Source organism: Erythrolamprus reginae, chromosome 1 (genome assembly GCF_031021105.1).
Source record: "Erythrolamprus reginae isolate rEryReg1 chromosome 1, rEryReg1.hap1, whole genome shotgun sequence".
Classification (NCBI taxonomy): Eukaryota; Metazoa; Chordata; class Lepidosauria; order Squamata; family Dipsadidae; genus Erythrolamprus; species Erythrolamprus reginae.
In genome coordinates this window covers 59,047,975-59,061,850 of record NC_091950.1, presented here as the reverse complement: position 1 = coordinate 59,061,850, position 13,876 = coordinate 59,047,975, and the positions used below count along the sequence as shown (strand labels likewise).

The 13,876-nt window shown below is 37.4% G+C and overlaps 1 protein-coding gene across 1 annotated transcript in view; it reads right to left on the bottom strand.

The window, feature by feature from the left end:
• Nucleotides 1–11,667: 11,667 nt before the first annotated feature.
• EFCAB11 (EF-hand calcium binding domain 11) overlaps nt 11,668–13,876 on the bottom strand; it is a 44,305-nt gene continuing 42,096 nt past the window's right edge. The window contains exon 6 of the mRNA XM_070753683.1: nt 11,668–12,373. Coding sequence (XP_070609784.1) covers nt 12,280–12,373 — 94 coding nt within the window. The 3' untranslated portion in view covers nt 11,668–12,279. The remainder of the gene's footprint in view (nt 12,374–13,876) is intronic.

Sequence of the window (13,876 nt, the reverse complement as noted above, 5' to 3'; positions counted from 1 at the left end):
GCTGATATTATATATACTCCGGGCATCCTTTATTCATCCCTTCCAGGAATCCCCTCTTGTCCTGATGAGTCAGCATAGCAGGACTTGAGGGAGCGCCTGGCTAATTGTAAAACTTAATTGCATAGGACTGCACCTGAGTCAGGACAGTTCTCTGATATGATTTCTTTTTTAAAAAAATATTTTTTATTATTTTTCAAAAGACAGACAAGGACAAACAACATTAAACATTTAAGGAGCTACTATTGCTCTGCTTGTCATAGAAGTCTAACTAATGCAGAAAAAAAGAAAACCTAACTATAATCAGATCAATACAGAAATATCACACGTGTACATTATATTCGTGTTAAGTTTAACTCTATATTCTTTATGTTAATTAAGTTTCTTATCTATAAAATATCAAATACTTATTCAAAAAATAAAATATAAAAAATAACACTTCTAACTTTATCATACTATATTGTTTATATTGTTTTTAAACTATTACACTCTATCTATAAACCTTCAAAATAATAAGTTCAAATAATTATAAATTCTTACTTATTTGATTTTTAATACTATTTTTAAAATTCCACCATTCATATACTTTATCCCATATTTTATAAAATTCTGTTTCAACTTGATTATTCAAACGTTTTGTCATCATGTCTAGTTCTGCACATTCCATAATTTTTTTAAATACCTCTACATCTTTTGGTTTCTATCATTTCTGCAATTACAGGCAGATCTCAGAAACCAGAGATGTTTATTTATTGTTTTAAGGCCTGTCATATATGATTGATGGACTGCATTCAGTGTATTTATTTGTCAAATTTAGAGACTGCTCATTTCACTCACAGAGAAATTCTATTTATTATTCAGACCTATACCAGATGATAAAACACTGTGATAAAAACTTATCTCTTGGGAGGATCTTTATTCTTTGAATTCAATCTACCAAATGGAGCAACTGATTTACTGGTAAGCACAGGTAATCCTAGCAGGATTCCTACAGGAAATCTCAGTTAATGAGAATGCTATAAATCTCTTGGCCAAACTTGATATTTCTGGGTTCTACTAGCTCAACTGCAAAGCTCTTTCTCCATGAAAATGTATCTTTTAGTCAAGTTTTATATGCTGAAATAGCAAGGAAGTATTTTGGATATTTACTTATAATTACAAAAATGGCAAAGTTTAGTGAAGATAAAAATGGAGGCTGGAGACAGTGCTAAAAGTTTTCTTCAGGGGTGGGAATGAGAATGGCCTCTTTCTAATTTTATCCACTTTGGAGGGGTGTTTAATTTTTGCTTCGTATTTGTGCTTTCAAAAGTATGTTGAAGCTATCCTGAGTTGTTTAAGAATTCACATGGCGTTTTCTGCATCAGAAAAGCAAGAAAATATCCTGTGAAAGTTTGAGCATTTCTACTGTCAAAAGTTGATAATGTGATTTGAAGGTTGTCAAAGTTGATAGTGTAATTTAAAGGTTGTCTATGCTTGCATTAGGATGACATTTTGGGGGTGGGGAGGAAAGATTTTTATGCCAGATTGAAGGAATCAGAAGGACAACAATTTTTGCTCTGTCAAATGACACATATGGATAATGTTCATGAAAACAATTACAAATGTTCATTCCTTTCCTATATGAAAAGCATAATGAATGCTGATAAAAGGTTGGGTGGGAGAATCAGCCCAGAAATTTATTCATCTAGAATAGTGATGGTGAACCTTTTTTTCCTCAAAAGAGCGTAAGCGCACGCTATCAGGCATGTGACATCCCTTTGACATCCCTTTGAGTCAGGTTTTAACAACAATATCCCTTAATGGGATCTTAAATTAAAACTAAATAACTAACTGACAGATATTTCATTGCTCAACAAATAGAAATAATTCCTATTAGCCAAAAGAAAGTTTTTAAGCTTAACAAATACACTTCCTATGGTTTATTTAGCATTGCTCAGGAGTTATTTAAGGATGGGCTTGTAACATCAAAATGTTATTTAAGGATGGGCTTGTAACATCAAAATGAATCTATTAACAATCGATTGATAGTTCTATGTATCGAATTATACCTACATTGGGTTTTTTTAAAAACTCAAATTACATAGTTGGAAGGGTCCAATCCCACACTAAGTACAGGAAACATGTTAAAATACTCTTGACATAAAGAATATATCTGATAAATCATGACAGTGGTTTGTCACTTCCTTGATCCATATTTCTTGCAGACAATTCCCCTGACAAGCCAGATCTAGGGACATGCATTTGTTTGTCTTCTTCATAGTGCTGTGGTGGCCTACCACATACTATGACTTCAACTTCTTGAAGGGCATAAATTTATCCATTCTGATTTTTAATGTTATGCAATTTTGTTTCCTTTTCCATAGGGTTTCTTTCCACACTCTAGAGACTCAGTCCGGTGGTTTTTGTTTTGAAAATGTTTGAAAGCAGTTGTGCCGAGTTTACGGAGAGGGGCGGCATACAAATCTAAATAATAATAATAATAATAATAATAATAATAACAACAACAACAACAACAACAATAATAATAATAATAATAATTAGACATTATGCTGTGGCACAGATGATCCACTGGAACTTGTGCCAGAACTACCATTTCCCAGTGGCAAAGAACTGGTGGGATCATAATCCCAAAAAACTGGTCGAAAATGAGCAAGCAAAACTACTGTGGGACTTCTGACTTCAGACTGACTGAATTCTGAAGCATAACACACCAGACATCCTGATTGTTGAGAAAAAGAAAGTATGGATCATTGACATCGCAATCCCAGGGAACAGCAAAATTGAGGAGAAGCAGCTAGAGAAATTAGTGAAATACGAAGATCTAAAAATCAAGCTGCAACGACTCTGGCATAAGCCAGTGAAAGTGGTCCCAGTGGTACTTGGCACGCTGGGCGCACTACCAAAGGATCTCAGTGGACATTTGAAAACCATCGGAATTGACAAAATCTCCATCTATCAATGGCAAAAGGCGGCTTTACTGGGATCGGCAAACATAATTTGCCACTACATCACGCAGTCCTAGGTGCTTGGAAAGCGCCCGACTGGTAATGAAATACGAAATCCAGCATAGTGATCTCGTTTGCTGTGTTGTACTGACATAATAATAATAATAATAATAATAATAATAATAATAATAATAATAATAATAATAATAATAATAATATTTTCAGTTGTCATTCTCATCTATGGGCTTACTCTTTTGTTTACATTTCTTCCTTAGAGATATTTTCTTCCTCTAGTCTAGCATCCCCCGCAGTAATCCATCCATTGTTTCTGATAGATGATCATGCTATGTCACTAGGTGAAGTGTGACCAACATTCTGGATGTTTCTTTAAACACAACTGCAAGTCCATATCAGATGCAAATACACATTGGTTGAAGAAACAGATCAATAAATACAATATAGAAGGTTTTCATTTATGCCTCAAGGTTTACAAGTCATAATGATAGAATTCTGTCCAGAGTGCTCAGGAGGCTGCAGAGGCTGAAAACAGGTAGCGGGAGGCCCACTGCAGCCTGTTTTCAGCCAGCAGAATGTTGCAGGAGGCCACAGAGGCCAGAAAAAGGCTGCAGGGGGATGTGGATGGCTCCCCATACCCCATTTTGCCTAGCAGAAGCACTGCGGGCTGGTCCTTTGATATTTACAGGCCGGCCCCATGGGCAGGAGACAGTGTGCTGCAGGAGGTAGAGATACCCCAGGCCCATTTTGGCTGAAGGATTGCTGTAGGAGGCATATTCTTCACTTTCTCTTTAGTAGCATTTGCCAACTAGAACTAGGAACCTTCCAAGATCTGGATGATTGTTGTTCAGAAGAGCCAAAAACATCTGGCTCTTTACCCAGATATTAGATGAGAGAGAGTGAGCCCCCCTCTCGGTATCACTGTGTTTGTCATCTTTTATCTTAGTCATTTACCTGTGATTGATTTATTTGTGACATCAATCTGGTACCTTAACCTCTAGCAAAAGTTCATTGTAAAGTTCCAGCATTATGATTCCTAATGTTTCTTCTAATGTCTTATGCATCTCTGCTGGTAGACCATCTGGTTGTGGGGCTTTACCATTTTTCTGTATTCCTGTTGATTCCTTCATTGTTATTTTCTTGTACTTTTCTGGCATTTTAAGTAATTCCATTTCCTCCAAGTATTGTTTTATATTCTTTTCAGTTATTTTTTCTTGTTTATATCCTCATAATATCCCCACACTATCTTTTTTTCTCTTCATTTCGATAATGCAGATTCCCCTCAATATCTTCCAATTGTTTCATCCATTTTTTTCCCTTTTCCTTCTTCATTTTGTAGGCTAACCATCTCCCTGGTTTATTTGCATGTTCAAAAAAGTTTTGTTTAATCATTTTTATTTTCCTTGCCACCTCTTCATATTCCATCATGTTCATCTTGTTCCTTCAGCTCCATCATACTTTTAATCTTTTTATTTTGAGTATCTTTCTGAAGTTCTTTTTCTAATTTCTTACGTTGTTCTTCTAATTTTTTCTTAGCATACCTTCTCTGTTTATTTATTTTTACTCGTATATTTCATAACCAGTTTCCAAAGTCTTCCATGCACAGTAACAGTGCTGCTTTTTCATCAAAACACTTTGTGTAGGGCTTCTCAGGACAGCTAAATCTTTGCAGTAGGCTTTTAACATTACATTATGCAGCATTTTTTAAGTGGAACAATTTGAGGTATCATAAATTACTTCTACCTTATTATTAATTTAATTAATGTGATTCTTCCAGTCACATCTTTGGATTTTCCTATTACTTGAAAACCAGGTCTTTCATGCTTTAACTGAACAGTCCTTATCTGCATTTGCAATTCTTCCTATATCAAGCTCTTCATTATAAAGGTAATTCTCAATTAGTGCCTACAATTGGGAGCAGTAATTTGGTTATTAAGTGAAGCGTTCATTATATGTAACCAGTTTGTTCTTACGGTCTTATTTTAGATTTTCTTTGCTTTAAGAACTTGCATTGGTTGTAAATGTTAAGATTAGTGATAGGCGAACCGAACCCGCACAATTTGGGTCCGTACCAAATTTTGCGGTGTTTGGTATGCCGAACACAAACCCGAAATTTTTTCAAACTTCAGGCAAAGTTCGGGGTCGTATTCACCTTGGCGTCCTTAGCAACCTGCCGGTAACGTCAAAGCTCTGCCCCTGGAATCTCTTCGTGGGTGTTTATTTTTACGTGAAAGGACCGACCTTTGCTTGCAGCGCCGCTGTGGCATCCTTTTTCGTAAAAATAACAATGTTAATTTTTACGTGAAGACCTCCCTTTGAAGGATCTGGAGAATCCCTCCCATGAAGAGATTCCAGGGTGGAACTTTGACATCACTGGCAGTTTGCTAAGGATGCCAAGGTGATCACTTCCTGGATTCCATGGAATCCAGGAAGTGATCACCTTGGCATCCTTAGCAACCTGCCGGCGACATCAAAGCTCCGCCCCTGGAATCTCTTCATGGAAGGGATTCCCCGTTCGGGTTCAGGTTTGGTCGAATTTTGCGTAAAGTTCGTCCGAACTTGCCGAACCCGAACACCGTTGGGTTCACCCATCACTAGTTAAGATTGATTTTTTTAAAAAAATTAATCACTGTGGTAACTCCCCACTAAATGGGGACTACTCATCTCACCTTGGTGAGAGCTCTTATCCCAGTAAATGATAAGGTGACCCTATCCTCAGATGCTAGAGAGATTTATTTATTTATTATTTATTTATTAAATTTGTATGTCGCCAACTCCCATAGGATTCAGGAGGTACACCTTCCTTTTTTATACTCTCAAACTAGACAGCTTATAACTGGTAACTTTGTCTCAGTCTTAACATAAGAGGTCTCAAGACCACTTCATTTGAGGAGTTACAGCAGGGGTGAAATTCAGCAGATTTGGACAGGTTCGCATAATCATGGCAGCGATTATGCAGTTTGGAGAACTGGTAAATTGCACCACTGATTGGCCCCGCCCACCCCTCCCACTCACTCCTTCTGTCCTCCTTGGGCTCATACACACAGATCAAACATGAGAAGGAGGAATGCTAGAAGACTTGGATGAACGTTTCGGTCAGTTCTGTGGATATGGCTTGGTGGGATAGTGCCGCCCCATCTTGCCATGAGTGATGTCAAGTTAGTCACATGACCCCCATTAGCCACGCTCATTAAACCACACTCACAGAACTGGTAGGGGAAAATTTTGAATGTTATCCCTGAGTTACAGGGGTTTTTTTCTCATGTTATATTTGTTTCTAAACACTGGAAGACAGAGCCTAGGAAATACAGTAGTACCTCTAGATACGAGCTGCTCTACATGCGAGTATTTCAAGATATGAGCCACGAGGGGAGAGACATTTCTGTTCTAGTTCCGAGCTGAAATTCGGGATACGAGCCGAGCGTCCACTAGGTGGCGCAAGAATCCTTGCTTTTGGTTATCTCGGAGGGGAAAAACAACTTGTTCCAGATACGAGTTGCCTCGAGATACAAGCTCCCTTATGGAACGAATTATGCTCGTATCTAGAGGTACTACTGTATAACAAATATAACATCTCCACTGTGTTTTGGGGCCTTGTTTGACATCTGGAGACACACAACTCTGAAGTCCTAATTTTTAGTAAACTTCTTACTATCAAATCACTGTTGACAGTTAGTACACACCAGAAAGGAACTACTATGGTACTCTCCAGACTGATCACAAAATAGATATTTTTCTCATTTTTCTGTACTTTTGTCTTTTGATATTGCCCACAAATAGCAGAATTTGTGTCCTGAGAGACAGGATATGAACCAATATTTTTCAGACTTGGAACCTTAAAGAGATGTGAACCAACTCCCAGAACTCCACTGCCCTGCACTTTCCCTAAAACTTTATTCCATTTGCCAGCTTAGTTTAGTAACTGGAAGAATGAAAAGAGAAGTGTATATGCTTGCTGCATAAACATACAAAGGCTTTTCAGAAAGAGTCATTTGTATTCTGCCAAACTATAGAGGCCAGTGCCTTCCTCCCTTGTGGTGGTTACTTTTAAGTTGAGAGAGAGAAAGGGAGATGTTGGCCTTTAATCTGTTAGGATCAGTAATTTTAGGTTTGACTTGCATAGGTGAAGGCAGAAGTAGCTGCAGGGAAATCTGTCAATCTTGTTAAATACAGTAATGTATGTCGTCTTCCATGAATTTAGTGGATGCCAATAGGAACTAAAATAAGTCATGTTTTAGCATAGAGACATAAATACATTCAAGAAAAGTACATTTATTTATTCTTTTCTAGATACTGTATGTTGCTAAAATATGCAAGAAAACAAAAGGACCAACCCCAGAAAACAGTCTCTTTTCTGTTGTTTATTTATCAAATTTTTATAATCATCCATCTCACTGAAAGTGACTCAAAGTGTTGAAATAAAAGGAATAAATAAAACAAAAGGTACAATATAAAATACCTTATTAATAAGTATCAAAGCGAAAAATATATACCACAAGGATAAAAAAAGGCTACCTCAACAACGGATCCATTTGAACACATCTCTTGAGAACTTTACAGAATATTATAAATGAAGGAGCTAATCTAATTTTGAGGGAAAGAATTTTCTAGAAGACAGATGCCATGTAGACAAAGAATGTTTTCTGGGTCTCACCAAATAAAAGTGCCTAGCCAATGGTACTTGCAACGTGTAATAGGGGAGAAGCAATCCCTCAGATAACTCAGTCCCATGACATAAATGACTTTAAAGATTAAAACCAGCACTTTGCATTGGACCAAAAAGCAAATTGGCACTCAGTGGAGTTCAAGGGTGAGTTCCAAGTGTTTTTTACTACCACTCTGTGGGTATGGGTTAATTTTATGGGCATGGCTTAATTTTGCGGGAGTGGCTTGATGGTTATGTGACTGGGTGGGAATGGCTTGGCAGTCTTGTGACTATTTCATCTCTGTCAACTCTATATCTCTATCAACTTCTCCATAAACACGGGGAGTGCCAGGATCCCTGAGAGAGGAGAGATTGCATGGTGCAATCTGATCTAAGGCCTTAGCTTCTACTTATTCCAAGTGGCAGCCAAAGCCTATGATGGATTACGCAGCAGATAAACAGGGATACCCATAGCTGTCTGTGAAATAGTTCAGGGTTCATCAGTCACCAGTTGGGACTGGTCAAATGGATCCAAATCCCCTGTGGTGGGTTGCAATGTTGGAGAACCCAAACAAATTTGGCATAATATAAGCATGACAGAGACAACATGAGCTCTCTCAGCTTCAGATCACATTGCCACTGCTCCATTAGGAACACCAAATCTAGAGAGCAAATTGCAATTTGCTTTTATTTGTGGCAGATGAATTGCTTGATACTAATTGAATTCTTCTGGGTTCAAATCAAGATTCTAAAAGTTTTCTTTAAACAGATTTATTTAAAATGGGGGGGGGGTAAGGTTGCAGAAATCTGATCAATATTTTAACTGTTAGGATCCAATTTATCTCCAAATTTATTAGGCTGGACTTTTTACAAGTTTTCTGGGTAGCAATCCTTTGTACAAGTGATATAACTATCCATTTTTTAAAGTAGAAAATAATATGGTCAAGTGACCATTGGAAGATGGGCAGTACAGAAATGTGGAAAATAAATAAATATATGTAGTTGTTCCAAACTTGCACTATTTCCAAATTGCCTATTTCCTAGACACCAACAAACCATAACACTGAGATCTAGAGATGGGTGAAACAGGGTATGCAGGCTCTGAGGTTACATGCACTCATATGACACTTGGACATGCAGCATGAAGACATCTATCCAACAGCAGCCCATAGATTCAGGAAGAGAGAACCAGCCTTCCATTGCCCAGTTGCCTGCCTGATTGAGAAATAAGCTACAGCTGGGTTTTTCTGTGAATTCATGTGCAGAGGCTGAATTTTGGTGGGAAGATTAATATGTGACCTTCAAAAGAAAAGCAGGTGCTGGAGGCAACATTAAATGTTCACACAGAAATGATATGCATACAAAAAAGTGCATTGATTCAGGTTCAGGTGTGGGTTCCTCCCGGTTCGGACCAGTTTGGCTGAACCGATAGCAACCTGCTAGTTACGTCACGATGATGTCACTGGGCCGGTTTGATCAGTGCCGGTCTGTGAGCGGTGCCATCTTTTTTTAAAAAAATTATTATTTTTTTCTTCTCAGCATGCACAGAAGCTGAGTTTCTGGTACTGTGTATGGGGTCACCATCTTGTTTTTGTCTGTTTTTTTCTTCGGCTTCTTTGGCACTGCACATGTGCATGAACGCACGAGGCACGCCCAAGCGACATGGGAGGAAGCGAACCAGCAGCGAGCTAAGATAGAACCCGCCTCTATTCAGCTTGTTCAGAATGCACACTGCACTCGATATGTAGTGCATTGTTCAAAGTGCACAATACTCAGTATGTATGCCCTTGATTTTATTATTATTATTATTTATTAGATTTGTATGCCACCCCTCTCCAAAGACTGGGGCGGCTCACAATAATAAAAAAATCCAGTACAAATCCAATATTTAAAAGAATTTAAACCCCTTCATATAAAAAGCAATCATACATCTCACACAAACCATGCATAAAACAAAAACGGTCCAGGGGAATCAATTTCCCCATGCCTGACGACAGAGGTGGGAGTTTGCGGAAAGCAAGGAGGGTGGGGGCAATCCTAATATCCGGGGGAAGTTGATGCCAAAGGCTTGGGGCCACCACAGAGAAGGCTCTTCCCTTGGGTCCCACCAGACGACATTGTTTCGTCGACGGGACCTGGAGAAGGCCAACTCTGTGGGACCTAATCGGTCGTTGGGATTCGTGCGCCAGAAGGCGGTCTCGGAGATACTCTGGTCCGATGCCATGAAGGGCTTTATAGGTCATAACCAACAGTTTGAATTGTGACCGGAAACTGATCGGCAACAAATGCAGACTGCGGAGTGTTGGTGTAACATGGGCATACCTAGGGAAGCCCATGACTGCTCTCGCAACTGCATTCTGCATGATTTGTAGTTTCCGAACACTCTTCAAAGGTAGCCCAATGTAGAGAGCGTTACAGTAGTCGAACCTCGAGGTGATTTCTAATGTTGAGTTAAACAAAGCAAGTGTCTGAAACGGTATCAGCCAAGAGCATACAGCAACATGAACAGCTACGTTCAGCAAGCAGTCACTACTATCCTATCCAAAGTATCTCTTACTGATGGCTATTTTGCATTACAGTAGTTGGTTCTGGGAGGTATTGCCTTCAGGGCTGCTGTTCATTCAACACACTTTGCGTGTCGATTTTTCCTGTTTTGGCTCTTTTGTCTGTGGAAAATTCAGAGTACATTGAAAAATACAAACATTTGTATTAGGTGGCATGCTAGCTGCAAGGTTATTCATAGACAGTGTATCCTTTTCATACTGTTATGCAATGTTGATTCAGCCCGTAGTGCATTAGACTTACAGGCATGGTTGAGCTGGGTTCTTGGTTTTTTTTACTTGTTGTAGTTCTCTTTTAGCAATTCAAGTGAAATATCGAGCCACAGAAAAGGTAATGATTGTGTTATGATTGAAAGGGTTGTCTTGTGGGATATAAAAATCAGCCAACCAAACAAGTACCCCATCCATCTTCTCTTCCTATTTCTTTCAGTTAAAATAGTAATGCTTCTGAGAGGCTATAGCGAAGATTACCAGATCTGAGCTACAAAATCAGGATGACCAGTAGATGGCCACAAGGAGTTAAGAGTTTCTTATCTCTTTGCTATTCTCCTACTGGTTGTTCAGATTTTGCAGGCAGGAAGTCCGTTTAGAATCCCATTGTTCCCTCTTTACAGAACACCTAGAACCAATCCCACTTCTAGATTATCAAACTATTTACTAAGTCTGCACTATTATTACTACTAGTTTTTTCTCATCATTCCTATCAACATTTCCTCCCACTTATGACTGTAACTTGTTGCTTTTATCCTTAAGATTTTTATTAATATTGTTCCTTCATTGCTTATTTGACCCTATGACAATCATTAAGCCGCCCTGAGTCCTCGGAGAGGGGCGGCATACAAATCTAATATATTATTATTATTATTATTATTATTATTATTATTATTATTATTATTATGTGTTGTACCTCATGATTCTTGACAAATGTATATTTTATTTTATGTACACTGAAAGCATATGCACCAAAGAAAATTCCTTCTGTGTCCAATGACACTTGGCCAATAAAGAAGTTCTGTGTTAGCAAAAACTTCAGAAGAAAAGGATTTAGGGGTAGTGATTTCTGACAGTCTCAAAATGGGTGAGCAGTGTGGTCGGGCAGTAGGAAAAGCAAATAGGATGCTTGGCTGCATAGCTAGAGGTATAACAAGCAGGAAGAGGGAGATTGTGATTCCGCTATATAGAGCGTTGGTGAGACCACATTTGGAATACTGTGTTCAGTTCTGGAGACCTCACCTACAAAAAGATATTGACAAAATTGAACGGGTCCAAAGACAGGCTACAAGAATGGTGGAAGATCTTAAGCATAAAACGTATCAGGAAAGACTTAATGAACTCAATCTATATAGTCTGGAGGACAGAAGGAAAAGGGGGGACATGATCGAAACATTTAAATATGTCAAAGGGTTAAATAAGGTCCAGGAGGGAAGTGTTTTTAATAGGAAAGTGAACACAAGAACAAGGGGACACAATCTGAAGTTAGTCGGGGGAAAGATCAAAAGCAACATGAGAAAATATTATTTTCCTGAAAGAGTAGTAGATCCTTGGAACAAACTTCCAGCAGACGTGGTAGATAAATCCACAGTAACTGAATTTAAACATGCCTGGGATAAACATATATCCATCCTAAGATAAAATACAGAAAATAGTATAAGGGCAGACTAGATGGATCATGAGGTCTTTTTCTGCCGTCAGTCTTCTATGTTTCTATGTTTCTAAGAATTCTATTCTATTCTATTCTATCTGAACTCAGAATAGGAAAACTGGATTTAGTTTGTCCAGACTTGTAGCCATCCTGTAATAGAAATGACATTACTCTGGAAATGAAGTGTTCAAACAAAGTGGGGATTCATTTAATTAAGCAGTTTTTCATTGTTTTTCCTTTTCCGTGTTCCTGCAATTCATCAGCTGTATCAATTAATTTTGCATAAATATTGAGGAAGAGAAACCAAAATTTAAAAAGTAATTAAAGAAAATCAATACATGTCATGGAAGTGTGAAAGGACAGGGGTTTTTTGTTTCCCCAGATTCCATGTAGATTTGCTAAAAGCTGAATAAAAAAATGTTTTGCAGCTTTTGGAAATGACAGATCTTTTGCAAATTTATAACAAATTGCACTTCAAGTAAGATGAGACAAATTTTCTTGTCCATACTTCATCGCTGATTCAAATTCATTGAAGCTAATACGGCCATCAGAATCCTGATCAACCTCCCTATAAAAGAAAAAACAGTTTGATACTTTAATTAATGAAATAGTTCTATATTTTATAGCATGGAAATATGTGATTTTATAAGTCAAAGACCAATATCTAATTGACAAATATTTAAAGCCAGCACTTCAAATGTGCAAAAGGATTTTTTCCTCTTTCCTTTCATCCACACTACGTCTCTGAATTTATTTCAAAATGCTGTATGGTAAGAATTGAATTTCCAATTCAAGGTAGATAGACATTTAGATACTTAGATTTCCAATTCAAGGTAGATGGAGCTCATTCTCATAATGCTTTGGAAGCCTCATTCACTCACCATTAGGTAAATTCATAAAAGAGTAAACTAAAAATGACTATCTGTAGTTATGGTTTTTATATTATCTCTATCATGGCAAAGTGCTGTTAAGCCTATGTCTTTCTAATTATTAGAAACACAGTGCAGAACTAGATAGAATTTTGCATTGATCTAGCACAGGTTACACAATACTGTTAAATAAAAATAATGCATCATTAGAACGTGCCTCCAAGAATTAACAATTACAACTGTTCACCTTGTAAGCTGCTCTACTTTTCTCATTGTTGACTGTTTGTGAAGCCACATACCGGTATTTCGTTGTTGCTATGTATCTTTATTATTCATTCTGAATTATTATGCTGATGTTTGTAACTGTAATTCATCACCCAGAGTATGTGCTTCAAACAGGCAGATAAATTGAATAAAATATAAATAAATAAATAAATAATTTGAATGTATGTTTTCAAGTATTATCTAGTTCAAATAAATAACTATGATGAAAATGACATGTTTCATTTAAATGTATCTTTGAAGTAGGAGACATATTTATCTCTTTGATTCAGTAAATATAAATCAATAGACTAGAATCACTGCTGTTTATTATTCATCAAATTTTCCTAGTAATTTTAAAAACTATTTATTTTGTGCCATTCAGCACCTAAGGCTAATCTTTTACTAAAATGGTAGATGTAATTAGTACACAACTTAACTCAATGCAGAATATAAATTACTCTCTTATTATATTAGGTAATTAAAGCATCCTAGAACACATCCCACCCTCCCTGGCTACATAAAGCCACTTCTCCAACTGGAATTTTAAAATCTCAGTGTATTGTCTAAACAGCATAAAGAATTGCTTTTGGTATGCTTCTCCGGTTTCTTGACTAATTAAAATGCATATATTATAAATGTTACAATTGTGCTCTCTCCAATTAATAACCCAATTTCTAATGCAACAAATTTTCTCACTCAGTTTTCAGTGCTCTATTTCCAGATAACATTTTGGATATTTGAGATATTTCTTTAATGCTGATCTACCGAATAATTCACTGATACCTCGAAATCTGAATCAGGCGACAGGAGTTGGCAGAAACAGAACAAGAATATTTTATGCATACAGATGGAATCACAGAATCTGCCTACCACCAAGTCAGATCCTTGGTTACCAAGCCCAGTATTGTTAGATGAAAACAATCTTAAGCATGAATCTT